The sequence below is a fragment of the Motacilla alba genome, chromosome 2, assembly GCF_015832195.1.
Source record: "Motacilla alba alba isolate MOTALB_02 chromosome 2, Motacilla_alba_V1.0_pri, whole genome shotgun sequence".
In the NCBI taxonomy this organism is placed as follows: domain Eukaryota; kingdom Metazoa; phylum Chordata; class Aves; order Passeriformes; family Motacillidae; genus Motacilla; species Motacilla alba.
Genome location: NC_052017.1, coordinates 17,688,336 through 17,702,529, shown reverse-complemented (window position 1 = coordinate 17,702,529; position 14,194 = coordinate 17,688,336). Strand labels below are relative to the sequence as shown.

The 14,194-nt window shown below is 43.6% G+C and overlaps 1 protein-coding gene across 1 annotated transcript; it reads left to right on the top strand.

The window, feature by feature from the left end:
* Window positions 1-2,102: 2,102 nt before the first annotated feature.
* Window positions 2,103-14,156, top strand: MSRB2 (methionine sulfoxide reductase B2). The gene is given in 6 exon segments (XM_038129749.1): window positions 2,103-4,238; window positions 4,331-4,494; window positions 5,445-5,551; window positions 6,523-6,599; window positions 10,548-10,695; window positions 13,162-14,156. Coding segments are annotated over 5 exon segments (549 nt in total). The 5' UTR covers window positions 2,103-4,238; window positions 4,331-4,385; the 3' UTR covers window positions 13,270-14,156.
* The last annotated feature ends 38 nt before the right edge of the window (window positions 14,157-14,194 follow it).

Sequence of the window (14,194 nt, the reverse complement as noted above, 5' to 3'; positions counted from 1 at the left end):
TTTGCTGGGAAAAAGGCAAACTCTGTTATCAGGGAAGTCACTCTAGGAAGAGAGTAATTTTCCTAATCAGAGTGTGAAGCATGCCCTACTCTTAAATCATTTATATTTTACTTTTTTATGATGCAATCATGAATTAGCTTTTTCTGTGTTTGTAATGAGAGAATAGAACAGATGGTCAGGGCTTAGTTCAGGATGATAAATCCATTAAGATAACCTACAGAAAGTTGCTGCTATGACAGTTGATGCCAAATAAGTGTTCAATCAATTTTCTGTTCAGGCTTTGGGTACTGTGTGGAAGAACCATCTCAGTTCCTCACTACCTTGGGATAAAAGGGATAAGAAATCACACACAAATTTGTGGAATGTATTATTACTATCTCCATGGCTCAAGGAACTGGATGGTATGATATAGGGGATGCACAGGGTAATGCAGAGAAATAGCCTGATTTGTTGCTTCCCAACAGCTGCCCCTGAAAGTACACATATTCCATACCAGACCGCATGTCTACTTTTAGCTGAACCAATGGCTCAACTGCAGAGTTGAATTTTCTATCAAGGAGTGATTGCAAATTCCCATTTAACTTTGAATTCATGCCTTCACTTGTTATGCAAGAAATTTCTCAAAGCATTTAGAATCCTAGTATAATTTGTACTGGACAGGACCTATGGAGGGCATTTGGTCTAATCCAACTCAAAGCATTTGTCACAGTGGACCAAACCCCTAGGTCTCTTCCAACTGGAGCTATTCTATTCTACTCTGTACTTTTCACATTCCACCCTTAGACTCCAATAAAAGGCTCCCACTTAAGCTAGCCCACAAATATGACCTATTACTTTCCAAAAACAAAGGTTAGAATAATCAGGTATCCTATAGCTTATGATTAGCAAAAAGAGGTATTAAACCAAAAAGCAAACAAGAGTTGAAAACATGAGAAGTTGTATGTTCATTATTTCTGATTATGTCTTTGACCTGAATCACATCAGACTGGTCCCTAAATGAATCTAAGCAGAATCCACAGATCAGCTTCAGGGAGGTTCAGATCTGCATTCAGTCTCTGTGTGACTCTGGAAAACAGCAGTACCCTTTTCCAAGGTACTTTGACACTTCTGCTTCTAATAAATTTTGCCAAAATCCCTTTCCATCATGAATGCAGCACCAGAGCACTACCACATAACTTTAGATAGTGCTTCCATGTGGAAACAGTATCTCCATATAGGAGGAGCTCATAGTTTCATCACACCTGAGTGGCCAGAGGCTGGCTGTGGAGCTGAATCCAGTCTAAGAGGAGAGAGAAGACTCTGCTGAGGAAGGATGTGGAGCTCCTGCAGTATCTCCTGCAAAAGCATTGAGGGTTTCCATGGAGGAAATAGAGCTTCCCACTGATACAACCCACCACTGAAAGGCTTATGGCAGACCCCTGTTCTTCACTCCCCGGGCACCTGGGCACACAGCAGCCCTACATATGACAGCTCCAAGACAAATTGTTGCATGGTGAGCTCCCACATGTTTCAGTGGGGTCACCCCATAGGAGGGAACACACATTAGGTCTGACAAAGTGAGCAGAGGAAAACTGATTGCATACAAACGCATACAAAATAAAACCACCACAGTTTCTTTCAAGTATTTTCTTCCATACGTGGCAATGTCAAGGGGCTTTATTAACAAAAGCTGCATAAGCAGAGGTTTGAATTTGAACAGGGTTGCGTTTTTTTTTCACTTCTGCACCTCGTTGCTGCCTGGCTGAGTGCTCAGTATCTGCCAGCACAGGCATTACATGATGCTCTGCTTGTCCCCACAGCCATCAGTCCAGGCAGAGCCTGAGCTGGGAAATGGCTGGAGCCCAAATAAATATTAACAGGATAGTCTGGGCTGTGACTGCTTCCCTCTTCCCTTCTGCTCTCACCTGCACATGTGATGCTGCTGCTGCCTCGGCACAGAGCCGCACTGCAGGACGAGCTGAGGAGCTTCTCGCCATGCACACATGTCTAATGGGACACTGTGCTTTGGATGAGTGACCCTTCCCTGGATGCAGCTTGTGTACAAGCTGGAGACAGGTGACATTTTAACAATAAATGTGCTGAATTACAACTCAGGGAGAATTTACTTGAAAATTAACATAATGTAGCTAGGGGAGATTTTTAAATGCTTCCTCTTGTGCATAAGGGAGAAAAAAAATAGGAGGAAAATTAAGTAACAGTTTAATTGGCTTTCAGAACAGTCTATGGGGAGAAAGGCAGGCCGGATGTCTGCCTAGCTACATGGCTTGGTGTGTGCTGTAACCATGGGAGGCAACATTACAGGCATGACAGGACAATGATTTGGTTTTTCAGCACTGAAGATCTGAAAAATGAATTACCTCCAGCTGGGGGGTTGTTTTCCACTTGAGGAAGACCTGTCATGCTGGTTTGGATGACTGCAGGTCAGGCTTCTGTTGGAGGGGAAAATGGAGGATTTTCTCCTGGTCTGCCATGCACCAGCTCAAATATGGATCATAGTGTTGGCATGAATGGGATCTGCCTCTTCCACCATCCCCCTCATTTTAATCAAGGAGTGGCTTGTAGTGAAGTGGCTAACTGAGAGGATGATGAGGGTTGGGCTGATGAGCCTGATGCCTTGTGCTCCTTCGGCTCCCACTGTCCCCTAGACCCCTACTTCCCTCCTCCAGAATCTGAGGAAAATGGTACAGCAGCAGACCTGTGCTGGTTCAGTTCCCACTGCCTCAAAACTGCTGCATTTTGGGATGGTAGCAGTAACAGAGACCTGCAAGAAAGATACTGACAGTTCGTTTTTTATTTAATTTTGTCTTATAAAAAAGAACCAGTTAAATCGATGTCAATTACATGAAAACATGCAAGTTTCAAGACTAACCACTTTCTCTCAGCCTCCTTCATTTCTCAGATAATTCAGGGAGAACTCTATTGATTACCTGTCCTCCTCAGGAGCAAACACCATCTGAGTGAGATTAAGACCAGGAATGTGAGGGAAATGCCTCTTTTCTACAGCTGAACTAGAGACAGAGGCCGAGAGTGACACCATCCCCTGCTACCACTTTCTAGCCCTAAGCCACTTGCCAGAACTGGGGAAGTGTCAGATTGGGTGTCTCCTCACCAAAGGCTCCCTAACCTGTTCCAACTCCCTCCTAAACCATGGCTAAATGACTGATATAAGATGCCATAGGGCCAAGCTAGAAAGTGTATTGAAAGATCACAGGATCATCACTTGCCAGAATGGCTGAACATGGAAAATATTGTCCCTCTGCCTATAGCATGGATGCTGCCTTCTGCCAGCACCAAAGTGGGGTGGCAAAGCCCTCTCCTCCCTGCCAGCAGCACCACTCTCCCAACATCCTGAATCACAGTCCTGAGGACTCACAGGCATCACATCTCCAGGGTTGTTATCCAGGTACTGTGGCTTCACTCCACCGTGTCTTATTGCACAGGACAAAGCCATAAATCAGCCGTGTGCCCTGCTCCCCCCGCCACTGCCGACTGTGAATGCACCACGGAGGAGCCTCGCTGATATCCATCCTCTGCTGCAGCGGATCCGAGCAGAGGCAGTGATTGCAGCCGTGGTACTGATCAGATGATGTGCTGGATGTCCTCAGCTGCTATGGAACTCACTGTCTTAGGCATAAGGATGCTTCAATACAAATGTGTATATACAGGATTGATCATACAAGACTATTTTTAGCTTTGATTTTAGAATTAGGCTAGAAGAATTAGACTAAAAGAAAGTAAATTTATTATTAGCTTTGTTTATTATTAGCATCATTATTAGCTTTGTTGTCCAATGTAATCAAAACACTTCCTTCCCCATCCTTCTGAAATGATGAAATAATTCCAAATCGGAAATTAAACTATTGGAAGAAAAGCAGACAGTAGCATTAAGGCTTAACCTAGAAAATTAACTTGTGTTTAGGTCTACCTTTTAAGGACGGGCTGCCAAACTCACACGTGTCCTATTACAGGTATATTTATAGGCCAAGCCAAGGCGGCTGTGACTGCAAATCAGTGCAGGAAAGCCAGAAACCCTCAGATGGCACAGCTCCTTCACTGCTCCATCAACAGCGCTGAGAGCAAAGCCTGTAACACGCATCCAGGACAGCAAGAGCGCTTTTGCATGCAAGGAACAGACCTGTTCTCCTTAAAAACAACCTACAATAATTGCAAGCAAATGTCTCAACAGGATTTTGTTACATTCACGGCTGCAGCGAGCGTTCGTTTTTAAGCCGCTCTCGGTAAGAAGTGATTGAAACCTTTACCTGCAAACGCTGCATCGGCATTTAAGCGGGCGCTTTCCTCATTGCTTTTATGAGGTCTGATTCTTTAGGTGGAACGCAGAGATTACACTCAGCCGGAATCTTCCCCGGTCCCGCCCCGCCGCTATGGCGGCTCGTCCGCTCGGGAGGATGCTGCGGGGCCGCCGGCCGCTCCTCCCGCTGCGCTCCCCGCTGCCGAGCGCCCGCTGCGCCCGCGCTGCGCACCGGGACACAGGTACCCCGCTGGGGAGAGCAAAGGATCCCCTGCTCGCCGTCCTCTGGCCGCTTAGGAAGGGCTGCGGTAGCATGCTGTAGGTTTTTGTCTTGAACGGGTTTTTTGGTTAAACTATCGTTTTCAAATTAATTTCCCCCTGCCCTCTCCCGCACCCTCAGTCTCGCCTCTACCTTGCAAGAGATTAATTCAGGCAAGCGTTCGTTCCTCAGGGGCTGATTATTTATCAAGGATCCCGTGCTGATGGGACATAGGCTGGGAGGTAGTTCCCCACCTCGAACTTTTTTATTAGGAGAGTATTAAACTATTTTACTCTCTGTTTTTCATCCAGTCTATTAATTCTTTGCCTCATACCACCACAAGTGTTCTTGGTGTGTACAGACTCACAGGATATGTTGCTGGAGGTTTGCACCATGATGGGTGACTTCTGCTCTGCTGTTGTGTGTCCCTTACTTAACTGTGGCCACATTTCTCTTGGCCTGTGTTGCTTACTTCCAGTCCTCCTTCTCAGCACCACTTTTCACTGGGGCCTGTGGAAGATGCCCATGTTCCACAGCCCACAGATGAACATTGCTTCTGGTTTCTGAGGGTTTCCAAGAGGTTTGCCAAACCTTTTAGTGCTGTCCAGGGATGAAGGAGGAGCACTGGCAGACCGGCAGTTATCCTGAGCCAGGGCAGAGGGCTGTGCTGGGAGAGTGGGTAGTACTGGGGGTCAGAGGTGCCCATTTCCTTTACAAGCCTTCCCAAGTGGCTTGCTGGAGCTGCTCTCTGGATGTAGCGCACCAAATGGAAAGCAGATGCAAAGTCCTGCTCGTGCCCCTGCTCATGCCCCTGGACTACCCTCTGTGCTTTGTCTGTACCCACAGAAACTTTAGGAAAAATGAAATGATGATGGAAAGCATCAATGGAATCTAAGCTATCTTACTAAATTATCTCTCTGTATCTACTTGAAGACACAGATCCCCTCACTAAACGAGCTGAAGTAGCTGCTGCTACAGACTGGAAAAAAAAATTGACTCCGGAGCAATTCTATGTTACATGAGAAAAAGGAACGGAACCGGTGAGCAAAAGTGCTAATGCTGCCCAAGGGTGAGCCATCTCCTCTGCCTGCTGGGCACAGAAAAACCCGCCCTGGGGAGCTGTCACCACTCAGTTTCTTCACAGGATTTCCCCTGCCTTCCTGTGGCTGAAAGTTAGACTCAACATACGGAACAGGGTGGATTTTGTTCTGACCCAGACTGTTTTGCAGATGAAAAACATTCTGCATTCTTTCCATATTTTATTGGGTTTTTTTTCTGGGATGCTTTCCTGCCAGATTAACTGTTTGTGTGGTGGGAGTAGAGGCCCGTCCGGAGGACAGGGAGATCCTCAGATATTTTTATCCTGCAGTCTCCTTTTTATGACCATATGTAGATTAGCCATGGAAATCTTAAACATAGCACTCCTTTCAGGAGATGGGTTCTCCCTCAGGTACCAGACCACCCACCCACGTGTCCCCATGTTTCCTCCTTCTGGGAAGGAAGCCATGTAGCATTGTGGGTGGAGTGCTGGCTGTCCCTAGCCCAGAGACAGGACTTCTGCACACATGGAGCACGTACCATTGATATGTGCCCAAATCCATATCTGTAAAATAAGGATCCCGGTACCACACCATGGAGGAAGGAATAGAGTCTCTTTGTAAAGCCACTTTAAAGTTGTGGCAGTCCATAGCAGAGCCCTGGCCTTTGGGATCCTGCACATTTCACCAGTTTCCTGGAGGTCACGACTCCATCCTTGGTACCTGGGTGATTTATGCATCTGACTGGTCTCAAAGTTTGTGGGGGTAGGGGGTAGTCTTCACTACTAGCCCAAAGGCATCCTCCCCTTCATTTTTTCAGGCTGCTAATGTTTGTTCTTCAAAGCCCCCCTGCAAAGCCTTCTTTTTATGGTTTTTCTCCTGTTTTGAATCTGATTCCTACATGCTTCTTCCAGATGGTGAGCTTTTAAAGACCTACATTATTAACTTCTCTTTTTTCCTTCCTATTTGAAAAGCCATTCAGTGGGATCTATCTGAATAACACAGAATCAGGAATGTACTGCTGCGTGTGCTGCAATGCCTCCCTCTTCAGGTAACATCCTCTGGATTTCACAGCATCTTTATCACATACTGATTGTGACAGGAAGGGCAACGCCTTTTCATGGGTGGCATAGAAAGTGTTGGTCAGAAGAACAATCCCTTGGTGCCCAAGTGCTGTGTGTAAGTCTTCCAGGATGCCTGTGGTGACACAGATACATGGCATGCCTTTTCCTTGAGCTGTTGAGGATCACCTGTGGCCAGCACACAGCTGTCGTGCTGTAGTCTGCCTGTTTCTCCTGACACACTTCTTTTTAGTTGATAGTAATTCTCTGGTTAAGAGGTCTTTAAGCCACAAGCTGCTGCAAAATGCATGTATTTATGCATGGGTATCATTGTGTGTTTGCTCTGTTCTTGTGCTCCTCCATACTCATCTTCTGTCACTCGTGCTGCTGGGCTGGAGGGACCTTGGTCTGCCTTTGTCTACTGTTGTGATGTTCTCATTGCTGGGTCCCTCACACTGCCGCTGAGACCTTCTCTGCAGCCCACCCCCTCCTTGCTCCCTAAATTAAATTCCACTATTCATGCCTTTTTGGTTACATCTACTTTTTAAAGCCTGGCTGCAAATGATTGCACAGTTAACCCCTGTGCTCTTTATAATACTATGTATTTTGCAACTTCATTAATGTCTAAGTAAAAGGAAATAGAGTGCTGTGGAGTAGGATGTGCAGAGAGTGTTCTGTTCTCTGTAACTGAACCAGGAAAGACAGTTTCTCATATTTTTGGTCTAGAAAATAGCCTTTATTTATTCCCAAATGAGAATGGAATGAAATGTGGCTGATTTAAAGGATGAATCACAGCTCAGAACTTCAAATGGGATGCTAAGGATCAAGAGATCTGGATAGTAAGAAAGAAGAGGAAAATGAAATGGATGTATTGAAAATAAACCTAAACTAAGCAATTAAATGATAATTGAGTACAATTAGTTTACCTTTGGCCAAGTGCAGAAAACTATTATTATGCAAACATGCATTTGCTTAAATGTATAATTTTCCATAGAGGTTTGCCAATAGATACTTCTAAATAAATTAATTTCTGATGTTAGCTCAGCATTGCAAAATGCTCTGAAGAGAAATATAAAACCTAAAAACACCTCTGTAAAATTCAGATAAATTAGAGAAATTGTAAAGTACTGAGCTGTGGAAGAGTTCCTTCCCTTCCTTCAGATTTTCCTTCAATTTTGGTGCCTTTTATATTAGACAATTGATATTGACAGGCCAACATGAAGAGAGGCAAACACTGGAGGGAATTGCTTCTGTTGTTAAACTAGTAACAAAACAGCAATATAACCAGTCAGGCTGCCCTTTGCACTATCCAGCTCTCAGAGAGTGTAAGCACTTTTCTTTGCAGCACAAGATAATGCTAAACCTCACAGACAAAAAAGGCCAAACTTTCAAAAAAAAAAAAAAAAGGCCTGTAAGAAAAAAGGAAACTACTAAAATATGTGGAAAATTGCCTGAAAATATATTTTCCATGGAGATGTTATGCTGTGGACAACACAAGCAATGAGGGGGAGAAGTGGTATTGGATAAGAGATTCATTAATCATATTTATTTCCAAGTCCATTCAAAATGTTCTTGTGAATTTTTGGTTTTTTCAAATGCATTAGATCATTAGCTACAGGTAAACATGAAGTATTTCTTCCTTTCTTTGAAACATGTGTGTATACATTTAAATCAGTATTTAGTACCTTCTGCTACCAAATATTCATTTGAAAGAGTTGGAAATACATGGAACAAACCCCTAACCTTTATAGATAGCAAATTGTTGTGCTTTAATGAAATCTCAAACCTTCATCAAACCATAAACCTACAGCTGAGATTCATACAGCAAAAAGCACTTTTTAGAATTATCTGGATTCCATCCAGGACGACTGAAACAGGGATCAAAGTAAATGACATGTGCTGGAGGAATGGTGTGTCGAGGTCTAATCTAATGCATATGTTTAGGGAAAGTCCATTTATCCATAAATTAAGTGGTGAAATACTTCAAAGGACAAATATTATCTTGAACAGCAATATTTTTGGGTACTAAAATGTTTCTATTAGGGAATCTAAGTGACATTACTCTTAATAAAACCACACAGAGACCATTTCTGTTGAGAGCTAGTTTAACAGCTCAAAAGATTGTTCCTTTAGCAGTGGAAAACATCTACAATAAACTTAAGTATTGTGAATGGCATGTAAGGGACAGAGTCAGTCAGTGTCAGATGCAAAACCCACACAGTGTTCAAGACCTTCCTTGACTCTGTGGGTTTTCAAAGAGGATCTTTGTATCTCTGTGTGAATAAACAAAAGGATTCCTGTGTCAAAAAATAAAGAGTTTTGATAAAAAAGAAACAGAATATGTGTATGTCAGGGAAGCTCAGAAGTCATGTATGGATATGTGCCCCTCAGGTCATTCTTGGGGACTCTGTGGCTGGCAGGGACAGTGTTCCTGTGGTTTTGTGTCAGGGAAAGCAGGGAGCCTTCTTGAGCTGGAAAGAAACGGGCCTGGAGTCCTGAGGACCTTGATGTACAAACACAGAGTCTGCAAACTGCATTTGCTTCAGAGCAGGCTGCTCCTGTGCTGTGTCCTATTTCTCTCCAGTTTTATGGAGAGGAGGGGAAGGAGAACATTTCTCATGGCTATCTGTGTGTTGATGTAAATGACTAAGCAACAGCCCACACAAAAACTAGCCTTTGGTCAGTCTGTGCTAGCAAATCCTCTTTTATTTCCACAGCTGCATTATTCAATGACAGCCCTGTACAGATGATTATAAAAATGCTGACTCATGCACTGTTCTTTGGGTGGGATTTTTTAAGCTTTTTGTCCAGTTTGTTTGCCTTATCTTTCTAAAAGGCACTGCAAGTAAGATTTTCAGATTTTTCTTCGCCCTGTGAACAGCCCACTAAAATATACATGATATATATTACATACTGAGTTTTAAATTCTGTGGTAACTAACCTTTCAATCCCCTTGATCTAGAGCTGCTAGTGGTGCTGATGTCTCTATCCACCACTAGATGCCAGTAAGAGCATTAGGTTTGCGAAACTGGGAAAAAGCCATGAGAAATCGTGAGGAAATGATTGTGGTGAGTCTCCAGACCACTAATCTGAGAAGTATATGAACCTATCTTAATTTCTTGTTCTAACTCACGCTAAGTTCCTCTTTGGTAAGAGAAGGTTCATATTGCTGTTAAAGCTTGCACAATTTTAAACAATAAGAGATTATCTCATTCCTGTACCAAATTCCTAAAATGTCTTTTGATCATAATTTGCCAACACACTCTAGGTTTTAATATGCAGCTAAACAGTGTTGGTCACCCTGGATGTCAACAGGAGTCACCCATAAGCTGTCAGTCTGTTGTACTGTTTCCCATGGCTGCGATTATCTCTTGGGAAAAGTAGATCTTGGTGCTGTGAGGATTTGTCATTGGTTGATTGATGGTTTGAGCAAGGCACTGTTTGATTTTCCAACCAGCTTGATGGCTGACTGCAAGACAAAGCCTCCATCATCACCAGGCACGAGCCTGGTCTGGTGGGCCAGCCCAGCCTTTGTCTGTTCTTTGTTTCTTCTTGCAAATTCTCTTCTCTGAGATTGCTGGATTGAGCCAGGCTTCAAACTGCAGCTCTGTAGGTGCAATTCAGCTAAACACTATAGCATAATGTTAGTATAGCATCATTTTCAGAAAAAAAAAGCCTTTTCTAAGCTTTATAAAATACCAACCTGACATTGAAATAGAAACAGTAAGGCAGAATCTCCTGTTGTGAGCTGATTGAGAATTCCCTTTGGAAAAGAGTTTCCATCACAGTTCGATGCCAATGAGAAAACTTCCACTGTGCCAAATATTAATGTTGGTGCAACACAGGCATGAGGGAAGAAGCCAATGTTCTTAATAGAAGCGGGCTCTTTTGTAACATCTCTGTTATTAACTAACAAGAAGATCTGGCTTCCGCTACAGCTCAGAGAAGAAGTACCATTCTGGGACTGGATGGCCATCTTTTTCTGAGGCTTATGGCACTTGTGGCAAAGATGAAAGTAATACCAATATCGTGAGACGACCCGATAACTCACTGGGGTCAAGAAGGACTGAAGTTGTCTGCAAACAGGTATGTGTATTTTGGAGATGATACACAAAGACACCAAACTTAGCAGATAAGTTTTCTTTGTGCCTATAAATGAATCTACCTAGATACAACAGTGAGAATTACAGTATCACTGGAGCCATTCTTTCTCAGTCTGAGCAGACGAAAAGTATGTGACTAGGGAAAGCAATTGTGTATGTATAGCCCAAGGCTGGAGCTTACACAGAAAATTTACTCAAGGTGTGCTGCAAGAGATGGTAGAAGAGACTCTGAGATAGGGCCCATGCATTTGGCCCATCACAAGGACAGTTCTTCCTCATTTAACCTTGCTAAGAATTTGCTGTAGATGTTCTTAAAATATTCAGAGATCGAGACCAGCCCTTGAAGGCATTTGCAGCCATTACTATTTGCCCTGCAGGGTGGTAGCTGTGCTCTGCATCTCCACAGCTATTTCCTGTGGATTCTTGTTTCACAGAAGCTATTCTTCTATTTTTTATAGCTATTTTGCCTCCCTCAGTCATCTCTTTTCTAGACTAGAAAGTTCCAGTTCCTTCAACTGTTCCTTTTTATGCAGTGCTTTTTAGTGTGCTCACCATTCTGTTGCTCTGTTTTGCATCCTTCCCAATTGACCCTTTTCCTTCTCGTAGTAGAGTGCAAGGCTGGACACAGCACTGCAGCTGGGCCCAGCCTGCAGCAGGGGTTAGGGGCTGTTCAGGCGTGTTAGAAATGGTGTTCCTGTCCTTACACCTTTACCTTTCCACAGACCATATTACACAGACACATATTTATTTTGGAACCTGCTGTAATACACAGGTTCTTTTTCTAAGCAACTGCCACCTTTGACCATTTCTTCCTAACCCTGAATCTGTTTTTTATTTCTGTTAAGGTATAAAAGTATGCAATTGAATTTAATGGATTGCATCTTGGATTTGGGTTTTTTAATGTCTCTGTGTGTCTGTTTTTGTAAACTGTTGAGATTGTTAATGCTGTCCTTCAGAGTGCTTGCAGCAGGCTTAGGTACGTCTGCAAATGTAACAAGAATTTCCTGCAGTCCATTATCTTGGAAGAGTTCACATTTGCAGCCATATGCAGCGAGCACCTTCAAGAGCCCCAGCTGAAGACATTCCAATTTTATAATGTCACTGATAGCTATACTGTGTCTAGTATTTTCATGTCAGTAATTTGAGAGGGGAATCCTCAGTTGATCTGTGAGAATGACCTACAGTGACTTATTAACTTGAAATTCTCATGACACATTGAGATGTTTAGATCCTCTCATTTATTTCCTATAATAACTTTCTGGCAGTAATACCCTTGACTTTCTCTGCTGGGATCTGCTTGTTTGGGGGCAGATACTTGCCCACTGACAAGGTGAGATTCCTTGTAACTCCCCAGGAATCTCCCACTCACAGAACTCAACAGTGATTTAATCATGGAAGTTTCTTAATTCAGGATAGCACAGTAATAATAATGTTGGTCCGTAATTCCAATGATAATAATGCAGTGACAGTGGTTTCTGGTCACCAGCAGTGCTCCCCAGGGCTCAGTGCTGGCACAGCTCTGTTCAATATCGTCAGCAATGATCCACATGAGGGGATCCAGGGCACCCTCAGGCAGTCTGCAGACACACCGAGCTGGCCGGAGGGCAGCAAGGCTCTGCAGGGGGATCTGGACAGGCTGCATTGATGGGGAGAGGCCAGAGCTCTGCGGTTCAACAAGGCCAAGTGCCTGCGCCTGCTCCTGCCCTTGGGTCACAACAACCCCTGCAGCTACAGCCTGGGCCAGAGGGGCTGGAAAGATGCCTGGGGGGAAAGGTCCTGGGGGTGCTGCTCAACAGCAGCTGAACGAGAGCCAGAGAGTGCCCAGGTGGCCAAGAGGCCAAGGGCATCCTGGCCTGGATCAGCACCAGAGTGGCCAGCAGGACCAGGGCAGCGATCACAACCCTGAACTGCTGAGGCCACACCTTGAGTTCTGTGTCCAGTTTTGGGTTCCTCAATTCAGGAAGGACATTGAGGTGCTGGAGAGAATCCAGAGAAGGGAAATGGAGCTGGGGAAGGGTCTGGAACACAAATGTGATGAGAAGAAGCTGTGGGAGCTGGGGGAGTTTAGCCTGGAGGAGGCTTGGGGGTGACGTTACCACTCTCTACAATTGCCTGAAATGAGGGTGCAGCCGGGTGGGGGTTGAGCTCTTCTCCCAGGCAGTTGAAGACAGGACAAGAGAACATGGCCTCGGGCTGTACCAGGGAGCTTCAGGCTGGACATCGGGAGTTTCTTCATTAAGAGGGTTGTTAAGCATTGGAATGGACTGCCGAGGGAGGTGGTGGAGTCACCATCCCTGGAGGTGTTCAAGAAACCACTGGACATGGCAATTAGTGCCATGGTGGTGATCAGTCAAAGATGGGCTCTATAAATGAGAGGTCTTTCCCAACCTAAATGCTTCTGTCATTTTGTGGCAGTACAATAATAAAATGGTAATAATTTCTGTTGCAGTGTGATGCCCATCTAGGCCATGTGTTTGATGATGGACCCACACCTTCTGGGCAGAGGTTCTGTATCAACAGCATTTCATTAAACTTCAAACCAGGCTCTGGTCAGTGAGAAGTGGCTTGCAGAACATTCTTTCTCTGCTCATACAGCATGCTTATGGAAAACTCTCATTATTTTAATATATAACTCAAATTTTAGTATTTATGCTGTACTAGTTTTTTTTTCCAGCTGTTATCATTGTTGATAAAATACATATTTTTGTTTTAACTCTTTGGCAGTCTGTCTTTTCATGGTTAGTGTGGTGTGTTGATCTGCTTATTGTATTTTTTGATTTAAAAATAAATCTGTGCAATAGTTCACATTTGCAGCCATCATCATTAATTGTATTGAGGCTGCTGAAATGAGGTGCTCTCCTGCCTATTCCGAGCAGTAGTTGTGGCACTCAGGAACACAGATGTCCATGGTTGATCATGGTAAACTTATACTTCTATAAAATCATTATATCCTTCTAAAGGGAAGCAAAAATAACATGATCCTTCAAATAAGGTCTATGGGGTTTTTTTCCCCTGATGTGAGAGACCCTTAGCTGAGCCAAGTGACTTTTCTGTGAACCCATAAAAGCAAAGTCCTGAAGGAGGACCTAATTAAAACTATTTCAGGCAATGGAATCAGTGGAGACATGAAGTCTTTCTTCTTTTAAATCAATTATTTTGATTCTGTATCCAATAGCAGTGTTGAAATAGGGTTTGTTCCAGAAACTGCTCTTACAGCAATTATATGATAATAATGTAATGATATGTGTAATATTTTCAGACTTCTATTATCACTTGTGTATTTCAGAATCCAAAAATAAAAATGAATATGGAATTTACTGTATTTGAGGAAAATAAATCAGCACAAAAAAAGAAAGTGTTGCTTTTGATGCCTTGTCTGTTCTTCCTTGTACAAGTTTGTAAATACTTCTGCATTCTCCCAAGCATTGTCATTACAGTTTGTCCTAAAAGCAAAATAAATCCTATATCTGTTAAATTGAGCT